The sequence below is a fragment of the Thalia democratica genome, chromosome 4, assembly GCF_965202585.1.
Source record: "Thalia democratica chromosome 4, ktThaDemo2.hap1.1, whole genome shotgun sequence".
In the NCBI taxonomy this organism is placed as follows: Eukaryota; Metazoa; Chordata; class Thaliacea; order Salpida; family Salpidae; genus Thalia; species Thalia democratica.
In genome coordinates this window covers 64,766,520-64,787,092 of record NC_139168.1, presented here as the reverse complement: position 1 = coordinate 64,787,092, position 20,573 = coordinate 64,766,520, and the positions used below count along the sequence as shown (strand labels likewise).

At 30.7% G+C, this 20,573-nt stretch overlaps 1 protein-coding gene across 1 annotated transcript; it reads right to left on the bottom strand.

The window, feature by feature from the left end:
* Nucleotides 1–1,354: 1,354 nt before the first annotated feature.
* On the bottom strand, nt 1,355–19,606 carry LOC145833557 (CD109 antigen-like). The gene is made up of 25 exons (XM_082940726.1): nt 18,982–19,606; nt 18,503–18,627; nt 17,678–17,798; nt 17,036–17,266; nt 15,948–16,030; nt 15,378–15,510; nt 13,826–14,002; nt 13,024–13,239; nt 12,517–12,669; nt 11,909–12,077; nt 11,576–11,708; nt 10,034–10,151; nt 9,488–9,601; nt 8,929–9,144; nt 8,462–8,597; nt 7,476–7,671; nt 6,922–7,153; nt 6,493–6,573; nt 6,096–6,255; nt 5,074–5,219; nt 3,874–4,026; nt 3,107–3,306; nt 2,580–2,733; nt 2,018–2,120; nt 1,355–1,695 (listed from the first exon to the last, which is right to left on the bottom strand). Exons 1-25 carry the CDS (start codon nt 19,090–19,092, stop codon nt 1,451–1,453), a joined length of 3,906 nt encoding a protein of 1,301 aa, XP_082796852.1. The 5' UTR covers nt 19,093–19,606; the 3' UTR covers nt 1,355–1,450.
* Between the last annotated feature and the right edge of the window lie 967 nt (nt 19,607–20,573).

The following is a 20,573-nucleotide window of genomic DNA, read 5'->3' as shown; positions in this document are numbered from 1 at the left end:
TTGAAAATGATTCTTAACAACGAGAATTTATGATTAAAGTTTAAAATGATAAATTTAAGGACTGTAAAGTTTAGGTATCAAAACTAAACAATATTCTAAATTTTCAGAGATTTTTTGGATAACCACAAGTGCAAAGTTCAAATAAGAAGGGGACAACCCGTGATAACACCTGGCCACTCCAAGCCAAAAGCGCTCGCAGCGTGGGACATGTACACGGTCAGATGCGACGGTTTGGACGAAAACTTCCAGGCCGCCAAGTGCCGAAACCCAAAGTGCAACTTGGAAAACTTCAGCATAAGCAAGCCGGATTCCGTGCAAGTGAGATCGACTCCTATATTCACTTCGGAGTACTTCAGCGGAATGTCGCAACACACCACTGTTCTCGTGCCCAAGGGGTGCTACTGCAATGTTGCATAAAAAAAAGTGCATGTAGTTTTTAATTTTACAATATTGTGTTCTATTCCTTTCTAAAACTTTGTTTTAAGAAATGTATCTAATTTTTGATTGATAACAAATATAATTAGTATTGAAGATCCTTGATTTATTTATATATTAGTTATTCAATAATCCTTTAGATTTCCTTTAAATATGCACGTTTTTAATAAATATAAGCAATATTGCTCGTTTTTTTGTATTTTATTAATTACGCATTTAATATTTTATTTATTTCGGTAGAAATATCTTTAAAATATTTTTGAGGTTTTAATAATTAAATTATTTAATAGATTTTAAAGCTAGGGTTAGTAATAATGGTTTAAAAATTATAAACCTTTAAAACTATTTCGTACAGCATCTTGTAATGAAAATTGTGAATTTTATAGCATAGTGTTGCTATTAAAATGTGTTTTGGAAAAACTGAACAATAAATAGCAACGTTTAATATACTAAGCTGAAAGTACTTTTTATCTATTAAGTTAAGGAAATTGCAAACCCTGCTGCAAAATATAATTCTTAAATAACTCTTAAATTATGAACAAATTTTAGGAAGTACCACCTACAATAAGTATCATTTTTATATCTATTGCTACTACACTAGTAAGCAAAGTAGTAACTAATAAATTTAACTTTTTTTATTTAGATAAGAAAATATATGTTAAAATTTATATTTTTAAGTTGCAAATAAATTTTGTCGTTATTTAATAATAATTTCAAGTTAATGAATGAAATCAAATATTCAAGGTTTCAAAATAAACAATTTAATTTTTAGATAATAGTTTATCAAGAAGAGAACAACAATAATCTAAATAAAATAAACCGATGGTTAAAGGTATTTAATTTGATTTCGTTTATAACAAATATATGCATTGAAATAGAAATCTATTAGTATAAAAAGAACAACTAATATGATGCACAGTGAACTAAAACTAAAGAAACACAGTAAATTAAATAAAAGCAATAAAAAAAGTAAAAAACAAACTTAAGAAATCTTAAGAAAGTTAATAATAAATTTTCAATGTGCAATCAACATCATCAAAACAATCAGTATTATGATGATTATGACGACGAGTCTCTGCATTGTGACGCCACTGGCGGAACTCTTTTCGTCTTTTATCTCGTTGTCAATGACAACCGGGCCCTTGTCTTCCTCGGTATCGACCAATTTGGCGCATTTCTCACAGTCCTGACCGCATATCTGGCAAACCGACATTTTCGAAACTTCCTCTGACAACTCGTAATTGCTCAAATGTATTCTTTCTGGTTGAATTGGGGAAGTAAATAATTACAAAAGTTGTGTTTATTTTCTATACTATTTTGATTACTTACAATGTCCTTATACGTATTAACTACTTTTAAAATAACTTAAATGTGTATAAATTTTAAATAAATTGAACCAAATCTGTTAAAAATTAAAAAGTAGAGTTAAACAAAACTAAGATTGACTGTAATTTTTTTATTACCTCGTATACTTTCTAAAAAGTATATAAAATAACCTAAGAAAAACAGAAAGGAAAAAATCTTAGATTCAAAACATGTTACTTGTACTTGCAGTAAATTATGTATAGTTAAATTTTCTAACCAGGTCTGTAATATTCATAAGCCCTTATCACTGATGGTTGAATGTCAGTAACTTTTTCATCTCTTATTAATTCCATATTAGAGCATAACTCCTTTTTTGTTAACTGTGAAATAATATGATAATCACTTACTATAAGCTTGGAAGTCAATAAGTTTTTATGAAATTTTATTAAATTTTAGCGCAGCTTTTTCGTATACATTTTTAACAGCTTGGTCTAAAAGTTTTAACAATTTGATTTATACTTAAAAGAGTATTGTTCTACTTTGAAATGTGTGAACACCATAAAAACACCTGTACACACATTTAAATATAGATTGTTTATTTATCATATGTAGTAGAAACTGCGCTAAAATTTAATGAAGAATATCAAACGAATTCAAATTAGGAAACAAAGATACTTAAACAAACTATTATTCAATTTAATTTCTATGTATAATGGAAAATTTTAGTTCATACTGACGTGACAAGTACACACTGTATAAACTACTGTTGAAAATAACAAGTACTAAAAATGTGTAACACACATGTCTGTGTACTAATACATACATGCACAAATTCTTACTTCGTCGTAGTAAAACACAATGGAGTTTTCGTGAAGCTCGACTTTTTTAGCCACCTTGTTATTTTCAATTTCATTATCAATTTGCACGGTGAATCCGTTGGGAAGTTCAACTTCGTAGATGAACATTCCAGTTGCTTCCTCGCCGGATTTCAACCTTTAACGTTAAATTTGCTCAGTTTTATTTATTTTCCAGGAACAGTGTTGTTCAAGTAGCATGTGTGAACAAAAGTAGACAATTTTGATCTAAAATGCTATTTCCTTATAAAGTTACTTAACAGTGTGGTTTAAAAAAAGTTAAAGCTTTAAAACGATTTTGTGTAAAAACTACTATATTAATGCTTCATACAAACTGTGCTTTTAAATGATAAAGTTTAAAAACAAACAAAAACAAAAATAATGACATTCATTACACAAGTCTTATGTACGTTTTTCGAAAAAGTTTTCTCAATTTTGCTGAATCTAATACTTTACCCATGCAAACCACAAGAAACTCAATTGTGAAACCCCTGAAAATAAAAAGAACCAACTTGCAGCAAAACGTCATGAGACTGTTGCCTCGCTGCTCCGACTTGACGACGTTCGTGCACGCAAACGGGGAATCCCCTCCAACCGATCTCTTGCGCCTCTCAGCGGCGACGTCTTCGGCGTGGTGACACTGGATCACTTGCGCCACCATCAGGCCGGTCCCTTCCACTCTCACTGCCAGCTCGCCGTTTTGCGCGGGAAACTTTGAAAATATTAAAGTGTACTTTGTTGCGCAATTAAAAAACTACGTGATGAGTAATTATAAATTAAGAAAAAATAATATAGTTTTATTAGTTTTGCATAATAAATTTATTTTTAAAGGTCTATTGGTTTTATATGGATTTTGATAGAGATAATAACAACAAGTGTCCCACGTGAAATAACGTTTCCAATAAAAAGATTTGTTGTATCTTAGACTATCAAAAAAAAGATGAAGATCGTATTAATAATATTTAAAAATTTCTGTAAAGTTAAAAAAATGTTTTAAAAATACTCTATGATTATATGTTTAATTTATTGTTGATCTAAACAAAAGCTAAAAACTTGTTTTTGCAATTTTTAACAACCTCCTCATAATAAATTTTATTTCATACTTTTGTGATGATTTTTTATTTAAAATAAAATAACTTTGAGTTGTTTGATTATATTAGAATATAAGTCAAAGTACATTTTTTAAAAAGCAATCCAATTTAACTGTACAATACCATAAAAACAACTAAAAAACAACAATTTATTTAGTTTACATAAAAAACGTTTATTGTCGACAAACTTTAAGATGACGAATAACAACTGAATTTGTGTTGTCAATTTTTGCTGTTTGTTCATCTGTTCCATCTAGTGCAGCAAAAACGTCCAAGTCCTTTTCACTTTCGTAAACTAGTTCGGCAACCGCTGACATGGCCTGTATTGCCACAACTGTATCCTAGTTTTGTGTTGGTACATAAATAATAATTTTTTAAGATAAAAGCTAGAAGTCATAAACTATTTGATTAAAAAAATGTTTGCTAGTTGTTGTTATTATAAAGTCAAAATGATGATTTAGTATAAAGTGTTAATAAACAAAAAAAACGTGGAAATTTAGTATAATTTTCTTAGGTATCTCCATGTTATAAAAAGCTTAAACTAAACGCTCTCTAAAAAAAAACGTTTTATAGTACGGTTTGTATAACTTTTTTTTTAATTTATCATTTGGTAAGTAACATAATATAAAAATCTCTATATGCAAAAATTTTACAAAAAGTTTGGGACACAAGTACCGTGTTAGTTCGACTTAATTAACTTTTGACAGTTCGTTTTCCATTAAAATAGTTCATTACAACAGTTGTTGTGATATATAAACTTTTAAAGTAAAATTTAAAACTAACATGATAAATAATTATAAGCTAAGATGAAAACATGTTATATATTTTTTATTTTTGCTTTATAAAACTGTTATTTTTATTCTTAAGCATTTTAAAGTAAAAACCATAAACAGAAAACAAAAAAAAAAGAATTGACATCTACAATCCAGGGTATCCCAAAGTGGGCAACAACGACCGTCTATTTGGGGAAGATTTCTGCTATCAGGAGGCAATAACTGGAAATGGGCGAAAAAAAAGGAATCAATAAGTAAACGGTCATTATCTAATAGGGGGCAATTAGTTTTAAATGTCTATCAAGTGTGCGATTATGAAAATGAGTTCGGGAAACCCTGGTTTTTAATGATCCCTTTGAAAAGTATTCAGTTTAAACCGAACATAAACAATAGCTAGACAAAAACAAATGAGTAATTTCTGATCGCAATAAAATGCAAGCCATCTCATCTCTTGGATTTTAAATTGAGTAAAATTAAAGTTGCTAAAATATAGTTTTACAAAAATTACATCACAGGTCAGGTTTACTAAACATCAAGATTTGAAACTTTTCAAGGCGTAGTTATTTTAAGAGCTAAAAAACCTGCATATATTTCAACAAACAAAATATTTCGAACTTGGGTGCTGTAGTAGCCACCAATGCTGTTTCTCATCCCTGCCAATGTTCTCAAAACAGGGAAAGCCCCTGACAAATAATTTCTAAACACGTGTGTTAGCAGCCTGTAAGAAATCGACTCCGTAACAAATGCTGATGGTAACAAACCTAAAATCGTTATTATTAAAATCCAGTACATGCTAGTGAATCTATTGAAAAAAATAAAACTAAAAAGAAAATAAAAACACCAAAGTTTTATATCTTGGTGTATATTGATTTTTTTTACTTATCTATTGCTTAAAAACAGCTTCAAGAACTTGTTTCTATAATCTTAAATTAATAAAATACTTTCTATTCAACGATTGTCACTTTAGCTGACACTGTTTCTGCTAAAAGGATCTTCAGAGCTTTCTAAGCAAAAATATAATAACAGGAAGCACACAAACAGTTTTACTTTCTCATTACTTGACTTTATTATATATATTTGTGTGCTTCGTGTTATTTTATTATTATTTAGAAAGCTCTGAAGATCCTTTTAGGAGTAACAGTGTCAGCTAAAGTGACAATCGTTAAATAGAAAATATTTTAATATTTAAGCTCTTAATTCATACATTTTAGAACTTATGTAATCTTGAATTATAAAAAGGACGCTAAAATTGAAGTTAAGTTTTTTAGTTTTATTACTGTTTTAAATAACTGTATAAACAGTTAATGCTAAATTGTACTGCATATATAGAAGAACAAGTGTTCTTATTATAGAATATGTACACTTAAAGTTAAAAACTACTATCTGAAAAAAAACTACAGAAATATTTTAAAAAACACCCGTTATTTCTTTTTAGAAGTATTTTTATCCAATCTGTTATTTTATTACATACTTTATTTTTACCTAAATAGTATAAAACCAGCTTTTTTACAATTTAAAAAATATTTTAAACCGAATTTGACCAACAAAAAGTGACTATTGTATTTTTAATAAAATTTAGCATAGGAATTAAAACTACTTAAAGCGTTAATTATTTTTCAATACAACATTTTATTAACCATCAATTTTAAAATCTTTCATCAAATCAAACGCTTGGTCTTTCATATCACTGTTACTAGTATGTAACGCATAAGTAACTAATGGTAATACATATATGTCTGTACTAATACTGTCTAAATTGGATTCCACATAACTCCTGGCTTTTTCTATAACTGTGTCCTGTATTAATATTTTAACTAAAAATTAAACTAGTTGTTTCTACAATAAAAGTGATAAAATAACTTTGCACAATGCGGACTATAATTTAGAAACTGTCACATTTTTGAACAGAAAACTCAAATTTTATGACTACTCACAACTAATCTTTAACGCTCAAGCTTACTTAAATACGCACACTCTTTTTCACTATAAATAAATGCAAAAGTAAACATATTTAACAAAACTCAATGAACTAACATCTATGTTGCGATCAAACTCATTTTCAGTCATCGATATTAATACATAAGCTGTCAATGTTAATTTGCTATTGACTCCGCCCTGTTTAAAATTGCTTACTGTATTTTGGGGTTTTACTTATCTATTCATTGGCAACTAACTAACACTACAGCATTTAAAAAAAGTTACAGAGTTAAATCTAAGCAAAGTTGTTTTAAGAAAATACTTAAAAATCAAAGATAATGTTCATTAACAAATTTCTACAGTATAATGCTATGATAAGAAAATTTGAAATAGCTTAAACTTATAATACATAAACAAAGTAAAATCTAAAAAAGAATATCACAGAATATACTTCAAAACAAAGTTGTAACATAGAAAATACTTTTATAGTTGCATTTTAAGAATTTAAATCGGTTTAAAACCGAACCAATAAACGAAGCTAACAACCTGCATGGATTTGTGAATGACTCTGCCGGGGTCATTGAAACTGCCATCTTCGTTTTGATTGGCCGCAACGAAGCGGAACGCGTCCGTCACGTGACCTTTCAGCTGCAGCACCAGCTCGCTCCTGACCTGCGACGTGTAAACGAAGCATTTGGCCACGAACGCGGTCAACCATAGCGAGCCTGACTCGTCACGTGACCCGAACGCGCTGTAAGAACCGTCGTCTCGTTTGTAACTGCAATATGACGGCATAAAACATTTGAGCGGATGACTTAATAATGTAAATGATACTAGTCGTAATGAGCAAGCGATACAGCGAAAATTTATTAGCAAGATCACAAAACTGTTAGTAACTAGGAAGATCAAAATTATTTATAATGTGATAAACTAGACAGAGCCTAGGTTAATCGGGCCAGAAGTAAAAATACTTTCTGCTAACTTTTTACGTTATATAAAGTTTTTGCTAAAACAAAATATGTTTTCAAAAATAGTCTACACGAAACTTGAAAAACCACACTGTGCTTCGAACACATAACCTCATAAACACAACAACAAACTTGAGCTGGTTCTGGAATCCGGTGACGATGTGCTGGTACACCTTGGCGGAAGTCTCGCCGTCCAGCTGATCGGTGTGCTGGAGGTACAAGGCCACGAAGACGTCCGGAGCGAAGTTTATCATGTTCTGCTCCCCGCACCCCCGCGGCTCCCTGATCAGGTTGCCCAGGTTGTCCAGCGTGCTCGCCAGTATGTCGCCTGTTGTGACGTCATAACAATGTTAGGTATTTTTGATTGTTTAATAATTTTTATAATGGTGTTACGTATTTGTGATTGTTTAATAATGTTTAAAATGGTTATACCGTTTTTTGTAAGTGTCCAAGAAAAACGTGAGCTATTTCTTCAGACAGTAAATTAATAAATTTTTTAAAGAGCAAGTTTTATTAAAACAACTCAATTCTTTCTATTTGAATATGACGTTTTCACCTAAAAATTTGTTGTAAATTAAACGGAAGTACCTATGAAAAAAAAAACGTGGTTTTTTCATAATACAAAAGACAGTGAAATTAATTTGTTTTATAATAATGTGTTTATAATGGTGTTACGTGCAATGTGTGAACTTTGTGTTGTCTAGGGACAACAGCTTAATTCTAAAGGAGAGATTGGCGTGTCTCGTTGTGTCAAAACGGAAGTTTAAGTTTTATTTTTGTTATCACTTTGTTGCAAACACTGAAACTTAACTTAAATAGTATGAAAACTCAACCTCAATATATGCAAGCTTTCATTGCTGACGTTACAACCATATTCGGTGACAAAAATAAAAAGATCAAAATTAGAAAGCTTTATATGCCAAGGTCTCAGAATGTAAAGTGTTTTAGTAGAAAACATTTAAAATAAAGTTACAGTTAGAATTAAAATATAAAGTGCTTTTAACTTAAAATAGCTAAAGGTGTATTTTTTAAAACAATTTGTTTTTCAAGTTATCTTAATATATAAATATTAAATACACATTGAAAAAATTTAAATAAAATAATATTAAAAATCTCACCATAGATCAATAACTGGAGCGATTTCGATTCAGGAACAAACCCTGTTTCGGGAAATTCAACCTGAAAAGTGTGATTTGATACATCTTCAGCGTCTAAAATAACTGATTCCGTATTGCACACTCTGATACCTCCCGGCTGAAAATACATACTTAATATTGTAACAATTTTTTAGTATGATAACAAAAAGTATCTTAAAATTGCAGGAAACTAATTTTGATTAAAAAAATACAAAGCTTGATGGCTCATTGGATTCAAACCGTTCTTTACAAAAGCAAGCTTTAATTTACTACAAAATTTCAAGGTTGAAACTAGTGATCTACCGGATCCGGATCTTTTTTTTTTTCAAAATGATATCCGGCCGGATCCGGATCTAATAAGTCAATATCTGGCCAATTATGAACCCGGATAATTAGATCCGGTAGAACACTAGCTGAAACAGTATTTCTAAAAGCGCGAAAGCCCTAACCTTCACGACGAGAGTGTTTCTGACGGCGTCCGCCTTCGAAGTTCCTTCAGCCACAACCTCGATATCAATATCGCCGTGTCTGAGCAGCCTGACGGGTATGGAGGCCGCCTGCGACTCCTGGCTTTTCACGTTCACCTCCCTGATGTTGCTGCTTCCCTCCCCCTCAACCTCTTCCACCACCTCGTAGTCCTCCGACTCCGCCAGCGTCACTCTCACCTGCGAGGGGAAATTACCTTTCAGCGAAGACTTTTTGAAACGCGCTGCTGCATTTTTGCTTGAAATTTAACGTTTTTGTTTAAGTTTTTTTTTGGCAACACTGCTAAAAACTCATAAAATCTGAAGTGAGGGTTGTAAAATGAAAAAGTGAAAACCACAGATCTCACAGCGAACAGAACTCAAAGTAATTCGGTCAATAAAAAATTTTTGTAAGTGACAAGTACTTTTGACATACTCAATAAACATTGGTATAGTTAAAAGAGCATGAAATGAACATTTGACAAGCAAAAAAAATTAAATAAGATGGATAAATAAACTTAGCTGCTTATAAGTGCATAATTACAAATTGATTTGAAGACAGGTAGTTGAACACGATAGCTTGAACAATTATAACTTCATTTCTTTTCACGTTTAATGGAAGATTCAGCGTTACAAAAAAATCTCTGAACAATGTGATCTGAAAATAATTAATTAGTTAAGTATTTTAATGACTTTTATTAAATACTACTATTTAAATGTATTACTAATATGCTTGTTTAAAAAAAAATACGTCGTGTCTGTATTACAAATTATAAAATAATTAAAAGATTAATACATTTATTTCAACTACTTTACTACATTACCTTAAACTTATACCAATACATTAAAAAACAATAATGCTGATCCAAAATTCATAGCAACAAAACATGTAATTTACTTCTTTGTTTAACACTAGACTTTAAATCAAGCAATATATATATATATATATATTATACCCAAGTTATTTTTATACCAAAACAAATGAAGTGATTTTTAATGTAACATTTTTTTTTGAAAAAAAACTTTAATATAAAAAAACTTATCACTATTTAACAACAATCTTCCCGCAAAAAAAAAAATCAAAACGAACCCTGGTCTCATCAGCAATTCCGAGCCCATTGACAGTGTCCAAGGCGAAACAGTTGATGTTGTAAGTTGTGACAGACGCGGGCGCGTTTTTGTAGTTGAACGTGTACGTGTCGCTTTTTCTGTTGGTTTGCATGCTTACCGTTATCTTGTTTGGTTTTTGAGAAATACTAAAGTAATTAGTCTACATCAAGGGTGGGCAACCTACCAACTAGCTAAACTTATCCGGCCTAAGACTGATTTTTTAGTTAAAAAAACCTGTAAAAAATTAACTGACTTTGATGCAAATTTTATGACTACTTTGTTTAAAGTTAGTGGTTGAAAAGCATCGTTTTAAGTACAATTATACACAGCCAACAATAAGTTTTTGTTTAATAATCTCGCAAAAAAATTTTTGCACATATTACCAACGGACAAAAGAAGTTACCCGCCGTGGGTTAACATAAAAAAAACTATTTAGGTCTTTATGGAACTAAAGAACAAACCTATCGGTAGAAGAATCATTTAAAATAAAAATTATTTGTTTTGATCAAATTAGGTCACTCGTTTTTTAACTTAAATGTTTCTGTTTATTTCAAAACTTCATTATACTTAGAAACTTTATTTTAAAGATATTTAAGTTTTCAATTTTTTTTCAAAAACTGGAACCTAATACATTAAACTTATAGCAAGCTTTATTTCAATCAAAAAAAACGAGTAACTAAAAACTGCTTCAGAACTTTTAGTAATTAAACTTTGACAAGCACGTAAGCATCAAAGTTGAAAAAAAAACAGTTGAAAACTATTTGAGAAAATGTTTTGCGTACCCTGCGTTTAAGTCCAACCAAAGCCAAACTTCGGGAAAATTTTTACGAACTTCCGTTTCGGTTATTCCTCCGTCATCAGCTGCAGGAAGGGGCTGACCTCTAAGCATTGCTGCAAAGTGTTGAATTTTGTTATGACGTCATAATTAGCGTTTAATGTTTCAAGAAAAAAAAGGCGTCCATTTGCAGAGTTTTTTTTGAAAATTCTACAGCTTTTATAAAAAACATCAGTTCTCAACAGAACGTTTTTGGTTGCGTTCTGCCTGAAGATGCAACTTTTTGGCTCGTGAAAAATAAATAGTTCTGTTAGCAAACAAACATATTGGTATCCGGCAGCCCCAGAGAAACATTTTTTTTGTTAAAAAAAGCTATCTGAAGTAATGAATGGCGTTCGGTCGGACTTCAACACAAAGTACAGCATATATATAGATTAAGTTGTTTTTTAGTTTACTTTTGAAATCTTATTGCATTAGACCATAAGATTTTAATACTTTTTTATTAAAAGAATTCAAAATAAACTTGTTGCATTTAAATAAAACAATGAAAACGAAATAAAATTCAGGCATAAAAAGTCGAGCTTTGTTGAATATTATTCTTTTTTTGTCTGTTTTATTTCAGGTAAAAAAATTACATTTTAATAAGATCGCTTCAAGTTAATAAAGGATAACATGTCCCAAAAAGAACACAAAAACCAAATCATTCAAACAGAGGAACGACTTGGTATGCCCGTGTGTGAAATTTACCCGAGGTTGGCTTGGAAGTGGATCCACACGTCTAGATGGACGTTCCGGACGCTTCCCGTGAACTCCGTCACCGCTTTCTCATCTGTTGACGCTTCGGCCAGAATCATTACGAAATCGTCACCGTATTCGACAGCTTAACACGTAATAAATGTTTAGTGACTTTAAAACTCACTGTATTATTCAAACTTTGCCAATACACTCGCTTATATTTTGCAACTGAGTTTCGCACAAAAGTTGCATCGGAGGCAGAAGGCAAAGGTCACCAAATACAAAAGCTCAACTTAACAAACAGTTACAAGTACAAATCAAAAGCATGCAAAATTCAAAACTAACGAAAATCGTCCGGTCTTCTGGGGTAATTGGCGTCGGTGAGCACTATTAACCCGGCCTGATCGAACAGCTCGGACACCACTGTGGTGTCCCCGACGAAAAACCACCGCCAGAAACCTTGCAGCCCGTCCTCGGGTTGGGTGGGAGAGTAGGACTGCAGGTCTTCCACTATCTGTAAGTTTATAACCGCTAGTTGGCAGTCAGTAGCGTGGTGTTTAGCGGGGGTGCAGAAAAGATTACAAATATTTGAAAAACTGTTCAAATTTTATTAAGATTAAAGTACCACAGTCACAACGACTCTTTTGTAGAATTTTTTTTGTTAATAATAACATTGACATGATATAGTAATACATATATTTTTTTAGGTTATGTATCTGCTCAAATGATCCACCCCACGCGACGCCCCGGTTGGCACAACAACCACTTTTATAACTTAGCTATTTAAAGTTTAACAACAGTAAGTCGTCCGAATTTGAGCTGGGAGCCTTCTTAAGTTTTAAATAAAAAGTGGGAAGAACAAAACAAGTGGACTCGAAAAGGGGCGCGCCTAATCACGTTCAGTACAAAAAAAAAGTTTTAATAAAAAAATAATAAAACAGCTGTTAATTTACCGCATCAACGGTAATTTCGTTGTCGTTCTCCCGCAACAGAAGGGCCCTCTGATCGACTCCGTTGCACGCTACCAAAGTGTTCAAACCGTTGCTTTTCGTAAATATAATTTCCCCACTGCGTTCCTCATCGGGCTGCGACACTTCAACTGAAATCTGTTTTAATAATTTGTGACTTTTATGTTTGAAAGCTTCCTTCAAGAAGCTTGTTGAAACAGCAATGTGAGCGTTTAATAATTTTTTTAAACTCTACTTGGCAAAGACTTGTGTAAAAAAAAACACTCCTTATGTGCAAACTTGAAAATGTAGCAGCACAACAATATTTAAATGTAACAACAAATATGACATAACTGGAATTGAAAGAAATGTTTTAAAAAATTCTTGTTTTAAACTCTAAATTGTAGGCACAGCTAAAAGCAAATATCACTTTCATTATTCTCAAAGCATTTACGTTGTGGTCAAACTTCAACTAAACTAAACTTTCAAACAAGAAAACTATAAACATTAAACCTCATTTTTTAGGACAAATTCAACGTTTAAACTCTTGGAGTCGGCAACAACTTCCCCGTCATCACTGACATACGACACAACTATGGTCACCATCGGAACGTAAGAGTTGAACACCTCGAAGTTGATGGTCGCCGTGGTCACGTTGCCTTCCTTCGAGGTTTTAAAATCACCGATGTTTAATCGATGCGTTTCAATGACTCTTCCTCGCGACATGGTCTGTATGCGGGAAGTATAAAGCTTTACAAATCGACAACCGGAAGGTTTCGTTCGTGTACCAGACACTAGGACCAAGTGTTTTGGGCGCTTTATTTTTTGTTATAAACAACGTGTGACGCGGTTGTTAAAAAGCTGCAACAAAAATCGTTAACACAAGATGATTTCGCGGTGTGGTAGTTTTGTTGACGGAAAAAAAAAAGCTTAGACTGTGAAAGCTGAAACAACAGCTCGAGGGTATGCATTAGATAAATTTGCTCATAAAAATAAAAATATTTCAACAGGTTTTTGGCAGATAGATAAAAATAACCCGAGTTAAGTGGTCTTAAAACGAGCCGTTTTTTTTTTAATTCTTTGTGTACTTGATTTTTTCACTATGAGCAAACATGTATTGAAATTTTGCACTTTTATATATTGCTACATTTTAGTTTATTAAAAAAAAACGTAATCAGAGTAAAACTATTTTCTAATAACTTTTTTTTTTATTTCAGTAAAAACACTTTGAGAGCAATTTAAACAAGGGTTTTTGTACTTACAAAGTTGTCTATTATCTTAAACAAAAAGTAACAATTTAAGCAACAAAACGTACAATCCAGTCGAAATAAGGCAGCGGCTTGGTGAATGCGATTTGAAAGCTGTACAGGTTGCCCGGTGAAACGGTCTGATCTTTCGGCCCGGTCAGCTGCACGTAGCTGCCCGATGGGGATTCCAGAAACTCTGACGCCCAGTTCTGCTCCCCGGCCCCCGACACGTCCGCGCTGTACGCCTGAGATAAATTTCACAATTTACTATGAATAAAATTAATATAATTTGCTATAATCCCCCGTTTAGCAGTTCAATTAAAACAAACATCTGCAGAGATTTCATAAATTTAGTTAGAAATTCAACAAAAACAACCCGTTATCAAAAGTATTCAAAAGGCATAATATGCGAATGAGCTACTCATTTACGGCTAGAAAAAATATTTTAAATGGATTTTTATTAAGCTTTGTTCCAATTGGTTAAAAGAGTTCTGCCAAAAAGCAAAATGTTAGGTGTGTTACAAGCAATAGCAGTGGATATAGTTGCTTGTCGCGTAACTTCGAGTGTTGATCACAGGTCAAAATAACCGTAGAAAATTTAAATTGGTATGAATGGGCTAATGAAAAAGTTAATTTTTATGTCATTTTTAATTTAATGTATGTGCTGTAGAGCTAAAGTCAACAGAAATTTTCAGTCGAAATTAATTGCTTAACATTAGAATTTTTAAGCTATTTTTGAACTTAAAACAACATTGAAGTTTAAAAAATATTCTTTTTATGTATCTACCAATATAAAAACACATATGAAATATACCATCCGATATTTTTTGAAAATTTTTAATTTTCACGGCACAAAAATTTAAGACAGCTTACTGAACTTCATGTTCAAAATAATCATCATCATTTTACTAAACTTTGTAAAAAAACAATGTAGTTAAAAATTCGACTAGTAGTTTAAAACCAGTAAAACAAACAAGTCCTCCAGCTAAAAACAATTCTTTTTAAATGGACCTCACCCTGAAAATAGCCCATTTTAGATGAACTTAAAACAACATTGAAGTTTAAAAAATATTCTTTTTATGTATCTACCAATATAAAAACACATATGAAATATACCATCCGATATTTTTTGAAAATTTTTAATTTTCACGGCACAAAAATTTAAGACAGCTTACTGAACTTCATGTTCAAAATAATCATCATCATTTTACTAAACTTTGTAAAAAAACAATGTAGTTAAAAATTCGACTAGTAGTTTAAAACCAGTAAAACAAACTAGTCCTCCAGCTAAAAACAATTCTTTTTAAATGGACCTCACCCTGAAAATAGCCCATTTTAGATGAACTTAAAACAACATTGAAGTTTAAAAAATATTCTTTTTATGTATCTACCAATATAAAAACACATATGAAATATACCATCCGATATTTTTTGAAAATTTTTAATTTTCACGGCACAAAAATTTAAGACAGCTTACTGAACTTCATGTTCAAAATAATCATCATCATTTTACTAAACTTTGTAAAAAAACAATGTAGTTAAAAATTCGACTAGTAGTTTAAAACCAGTAAAACAAACTAGTCCTCCAGCTAAAAACAATTCTTTTTAAATGGACCTCACCCTGAAAATAGCCCATTTTAGATTTTCATCTTCTCTTTGAAGCGGCAACTCAATTGTCACGATTCCTTGTTCATCTACCGGATATCTTGCTATTTGCTTATCACCATCATTCACATTTGAATACTGGTTTTCACTGTGTTTTAACATCAGTTAGATAATCTTAATGTGCACAATTTGCTAAACCCTAGTTAATTTCTTAATAGAAAATTTTTAGCTTAATTACTGATTTTTAAAAACCTTTTTTATGATACTATCAGTTAAAAGTCCTGTGTGCTTTTAAAAAAATTGTTTAGAATAAATTGAAATTACGAAAATGCTTTCTTAAACGAAAAAGTAGATTAAAAAATTAATCAGTCAGTTTTGAAATTTTAATTTGCTTTTTATTCATAAACTATAGTTGTTCAACTTTATTTGCTAATATGGTTTTGAAAGTCTTTTAATAAGAAACGAGATTTAAACTTAATACAGGTATAAAAATAAGACTAGCATGAAAATTAAAACAAGTTTTACATATATTTATCAAAAAATAAACTACTATCAAAAAGATCAACAATTAAATGTAAAACCAACGCAAAATAGTATTCAAGAGTGACGCGATTTCTCGTTCTATCAGTTTCATCGAGTAATTTCCCGTCCTGCTCTGTCATTTTCAACTGTGAAAATAATATTTGTAAAAATTATGGCCGAAACGGTGCTAATACGATATTCAAGCTACTTGCGAAAACAGTTAATTTGAACTCAAATCGACTTTTTTTCTTAGAAAGCAATGTATAGCTAATGACTTTATCAGGGTTGCCTAATGTTTTTTGCAAATTTTCTCCAGGTTTTCAAAATTTCTTAGGTTTAAAAGTTTACACATTTTAGGGTATATTTTTAGTTTAAAATAAGTTTAAGGTAAAAAACTGTGTAAAATAGTATAACAACATTGAAAATATATCTTACAGCTTCTTTAAACAAGTTTTTAAATAAAAATTTTTTTGATTATTACAAAATATTTTATCTATACTATAGATTTTTTGTGTTATATCAAAATTTTCTTACTTAACATGTAAAAGTTGTTTAAAATTCCAGGTTTTTTTTTAATTTCTCAATTTCCAGATTTTTCCAGGTTTTTTAACAAAAATTGTCAAGTTCTAGTTTTTTTCAGGACAGTAGGTTTTTGGCAACCCTGCTTTATACAAAGTGAATTTAACCGAAAACTGCTTTGAATCAAAAATTACTAAAAAGACTGAGTTTTTCTTCAAGAGTATAAACGCACACAAAAACAACGTACACGGCAAACTAGCTGAACTATCAATAAAAAGCAGCGATTCTTCACCTGGGGTCATTTCCCTTATTTTATGGGATAAATGTTCTCCTAATAAATACTTAAATAAGTGTTACAGAATAAGGATTCTATTTAAATTTGGTTTATGTAGCCTTAATTTGAGTAAAATTTCGGTAAATTTATGGCAATAGTAACAAACTTCAATATTTGTCAACTCAAATGCCTGAAAATTTCTGAGTTTCTAAAAGAAGCTCGATTATCAGTTTTTGAAGGTAAACTTGTTAATCACCTTCCATAAAAGGGTAATTTGTGAAAAAAAGTTTGAATATCACTGCTAAAAAGAGACCGCGGAAAACATTCCATACAAAATTAAGAGCACAACAAAACAAACATGAACGGTGTACAGCAGTCCAGGCTTGGCGGTCTTGGGCACGTGCAGCTGCTCCATTTTCACTTTGGAGGGGAAAACCCTGACGTAGGAAGTTTCGGTGGCCTGCAAGCCGGTGAACCTCTCGGTGACAGTCACCTCTACGATGAGCGACAGGTAGTAGGAGTCGGGCTCCCAGCCCAGCGACTCCAGCTGCGATCTTCTGAAGGTGAGCGACTGCGCGCCGGCGAAGGTCTGCAGAAAAACAACATGCTGTATGGGAGATGGGCGTGAAAAAAAAGTAAAAGTTTTTTCAAATTAACATTGAGGAGTGTTTTGAAAGTTTTTGAAAACTTGTACATGAGCTTAAGTTTAAAAGTCAATACAATTTCATTATTTGATTCTGTTCAAGTTGATTATTTTTATTCCTTGATTACAAAACAATTCAAAACAAAAGTTTCTTACAAAATAAAACATTTCTTAGTTTACTAATGTTTTAAAAAACTGATCTTGTTTATGAATTTACTCTAAAATCTTACATCTAGAATAGTTTTTCAATTGTTTTGTATTTAAACACTAAGCATATCATATCTTAAAACCTTTAAAAACGAGTGCTGAGAATAAACTACTTAAGCTAAAACTTTAACTAAATACAATGAGACTAACATTAAATTCTTGGCTAATATATTGACTTTCTGTTCCATCCATTCTATCATAAGAAACATATGTATAACCAAAACGCAATTTCAAAACTGCTTTACCCTTTACTGGCTTTCCATAAGTATATCTGTTGTATATAGTTAAAATAACTTTTACAAATAGATTTAAATAGTTGTATGTGTGTATAAAAATAATATATAAATAAAACTAAATTGTTTACTCATATAACTAAATTTATCAAGTTAATTTTTATATCCAAATTTAAAGCTCTTTAAAAATAACGTGACTCAAGAAAGATCAACTTAATATTCATTTCGAAATTAATAAATTTTTTATAGGTAAACGACTAAAGTATCAGAAATGGACTAGCTTGAAAATTAAGAATATTAATACTAAAACTGCACAAGAAAATACTTTTTAGTCAAAAAATATTTACTTGCTTTTTTAGTTTGACCCGTTCCTAGGAAAACCATTAAACTAGCTAAACGGTGTCCTTTATTTACTTATATTACTGTAAACTATGTAAAGCGGTGAAAATTGTCTTACAGCAAAAAAAAACTCTACTAAATTATACCAACTTGTAAAAAAAATTGGACTTATACCACCATGGTCTTTTAATGCAATATATTTACTTAATTAACTCTTAAAAAAGTGACTTTTGAAAAGTATTTAATTAAAAATATAATCAACACTGAAATCAAACATCTTTCTACTTTGATTGCTATTGAGCTAAAACTTACTATTGAAAAAATTGAAGCTAATTACACTTTATGTAAGCTAATAACTTAAAAAAAAAAGCTTTGAGAAATATATATTAGTTGAAGAACTAACCTAGCATTAAACTTTATCAAAATGTAATCGGATCCTTTGTGCAAGTACGAGGGTGCTTGAATGTTGACACTGAACTTGGGGAGATTGTAATTTTGCAGTTCAAATGTAGCTTCTTTTTTGTAACCCTGTTGGTATATTCACAGCTTTTTTCTTAAAATACTACTTTTAGGTAGATGAACAGTAAAAACTAAACTTTTTAGTCGTTACATATCAAAGACTTTTTTATTCATATAAATTTACTTTGACTTACAATAAACAATTTAACAAGTTTTTCCTATGTTTGGGCTGTCAAACCAATAAAAGTAACTCAGTTTACCTAATGTATTAAGAGTAAAAGTTTCTACAAAAATTTAAAGGTTTAAGCATACTTTTCTAAATTTAACTTATTTAAAGCATATGAACAAACTGAACCTTAACTAAACAAAAACAAAGTTATATTTTTGTTTTAAATATTTAATTTTCACAAAAAAAAATCTTACTGATACTTCATCTTGAACAGAAATGGTCCATTCTCCATGGAGAGCAGTGTGCGAAGTTTGCAGTATTCCACTGTAAACTCCGGTGTTCAAACTCTGACCAGCTTCCAACATTACCACGAAGTTGTCTGAATTTCGGACTTCCACTTTCACTGTGGTGGTTGAAGGCAGCAGGTCCTCATCAAGAACTACTGCTCTAAACTGAACTGTGGAAACACATACATGACAAAAATAATTGTTTAGTTGTTTCAGTTTAAATTGGTGATATACTGGAAACTTTTTCAAAATGTTACCTGACCTGATCCATAAAACTAAATTTTTTTAAACTATTTATGCCTCATTAGATTCTAAGAAATTGTTGGCAAAAGTCTAACAGAGCAAATTCCTGGACTTTCATGTGCCATGAAGCAAACATAAATTGGCATAAATTTTTGATCATATCACTTGGTTCATCAGACCACAAGCCTTTATTAAACTGAGACTCTGGTTTTGTTTTATTTTTTTTTTAGAAACTTGTTAAGGCCATAGGGGGGGTCCGACATTTTTTTTTACAAAAATTAACTTTGGCTTTTATATGAAAGCTTAAAATACAAACTACAAGCCTGTTTTTATAGAATTCAAAAATATCATTTAACTTTTGAGATATTTTATTTTTTGTAAACAGTTTCCGATGCAAACGTATGGACCGCAGGTTTTTTGGGGTCAATTTTCTCGGAAATTTAAAAATTCACTAAAAATCTATCTTCTCCTTCATTTTTCAAGCAATCTTCTTCAAATTTTCAGGAAATGTTCCTTTTAATATTTTGAAGAATCCTAATGTTGGAATTTTTGAATTTTGAAAAATAAAACTTTTATCCACAAAAAAATAAAAAAAAGGGTAGTTTTTTGACAATATTTTTTTTTTACTCAAAATTAAAAAAATTCCTACAATAGATCTCTTTAAAGTTTAATGATACATATTCTGTAAAAATTTCAGAAAGATTACTCAAAAAATGAAGGAGGAGATAGATTTTTAGTGAAATAGTCTTTTTTCGCATTTTTAGTTTTTGCCTTCCATAAGGAACCTATTGAATGCCCTTTCTTTGATCGCTTATATCTCAAAAGTTACTTTGAGTTTTTTTAAGCGGTTAAAAGTGTCTGATAGCTCAGATTAAATTCTACAAAATAAGATCAAGTTGTAAAAAACAAAGTGGACCCCTCCCCTATGGCCTTAATCAGTTGCAACTAGAGAAACTATTTGTATAATATATTGTTTAATACTTGAAACATTATTAGCTAATTCATATTTAATGCAAAACAAATAAATAAAACACTCTCAAGTTTTTTTTTCCTCTGTGATAGTTTATACGTATTACACTACTTTTTGTCAGAACTTAATAGTAGAACAAATTTAAAATTATGAAAAGTTTTTAAAGAAAAACACAAAAAGTTAAAACTAACAAAGTAATAACCACAATAAATAATCAGTGTAAAGTAATAAATAATTAAACTCAATTACTACTAACGGATAAAAAATAGTTAATTTAACTAAATAAAGACACTTTGTAATCAAATTCCTTCTGTTAATACAGTTCTGGTTTCTCCAAAAATATAGA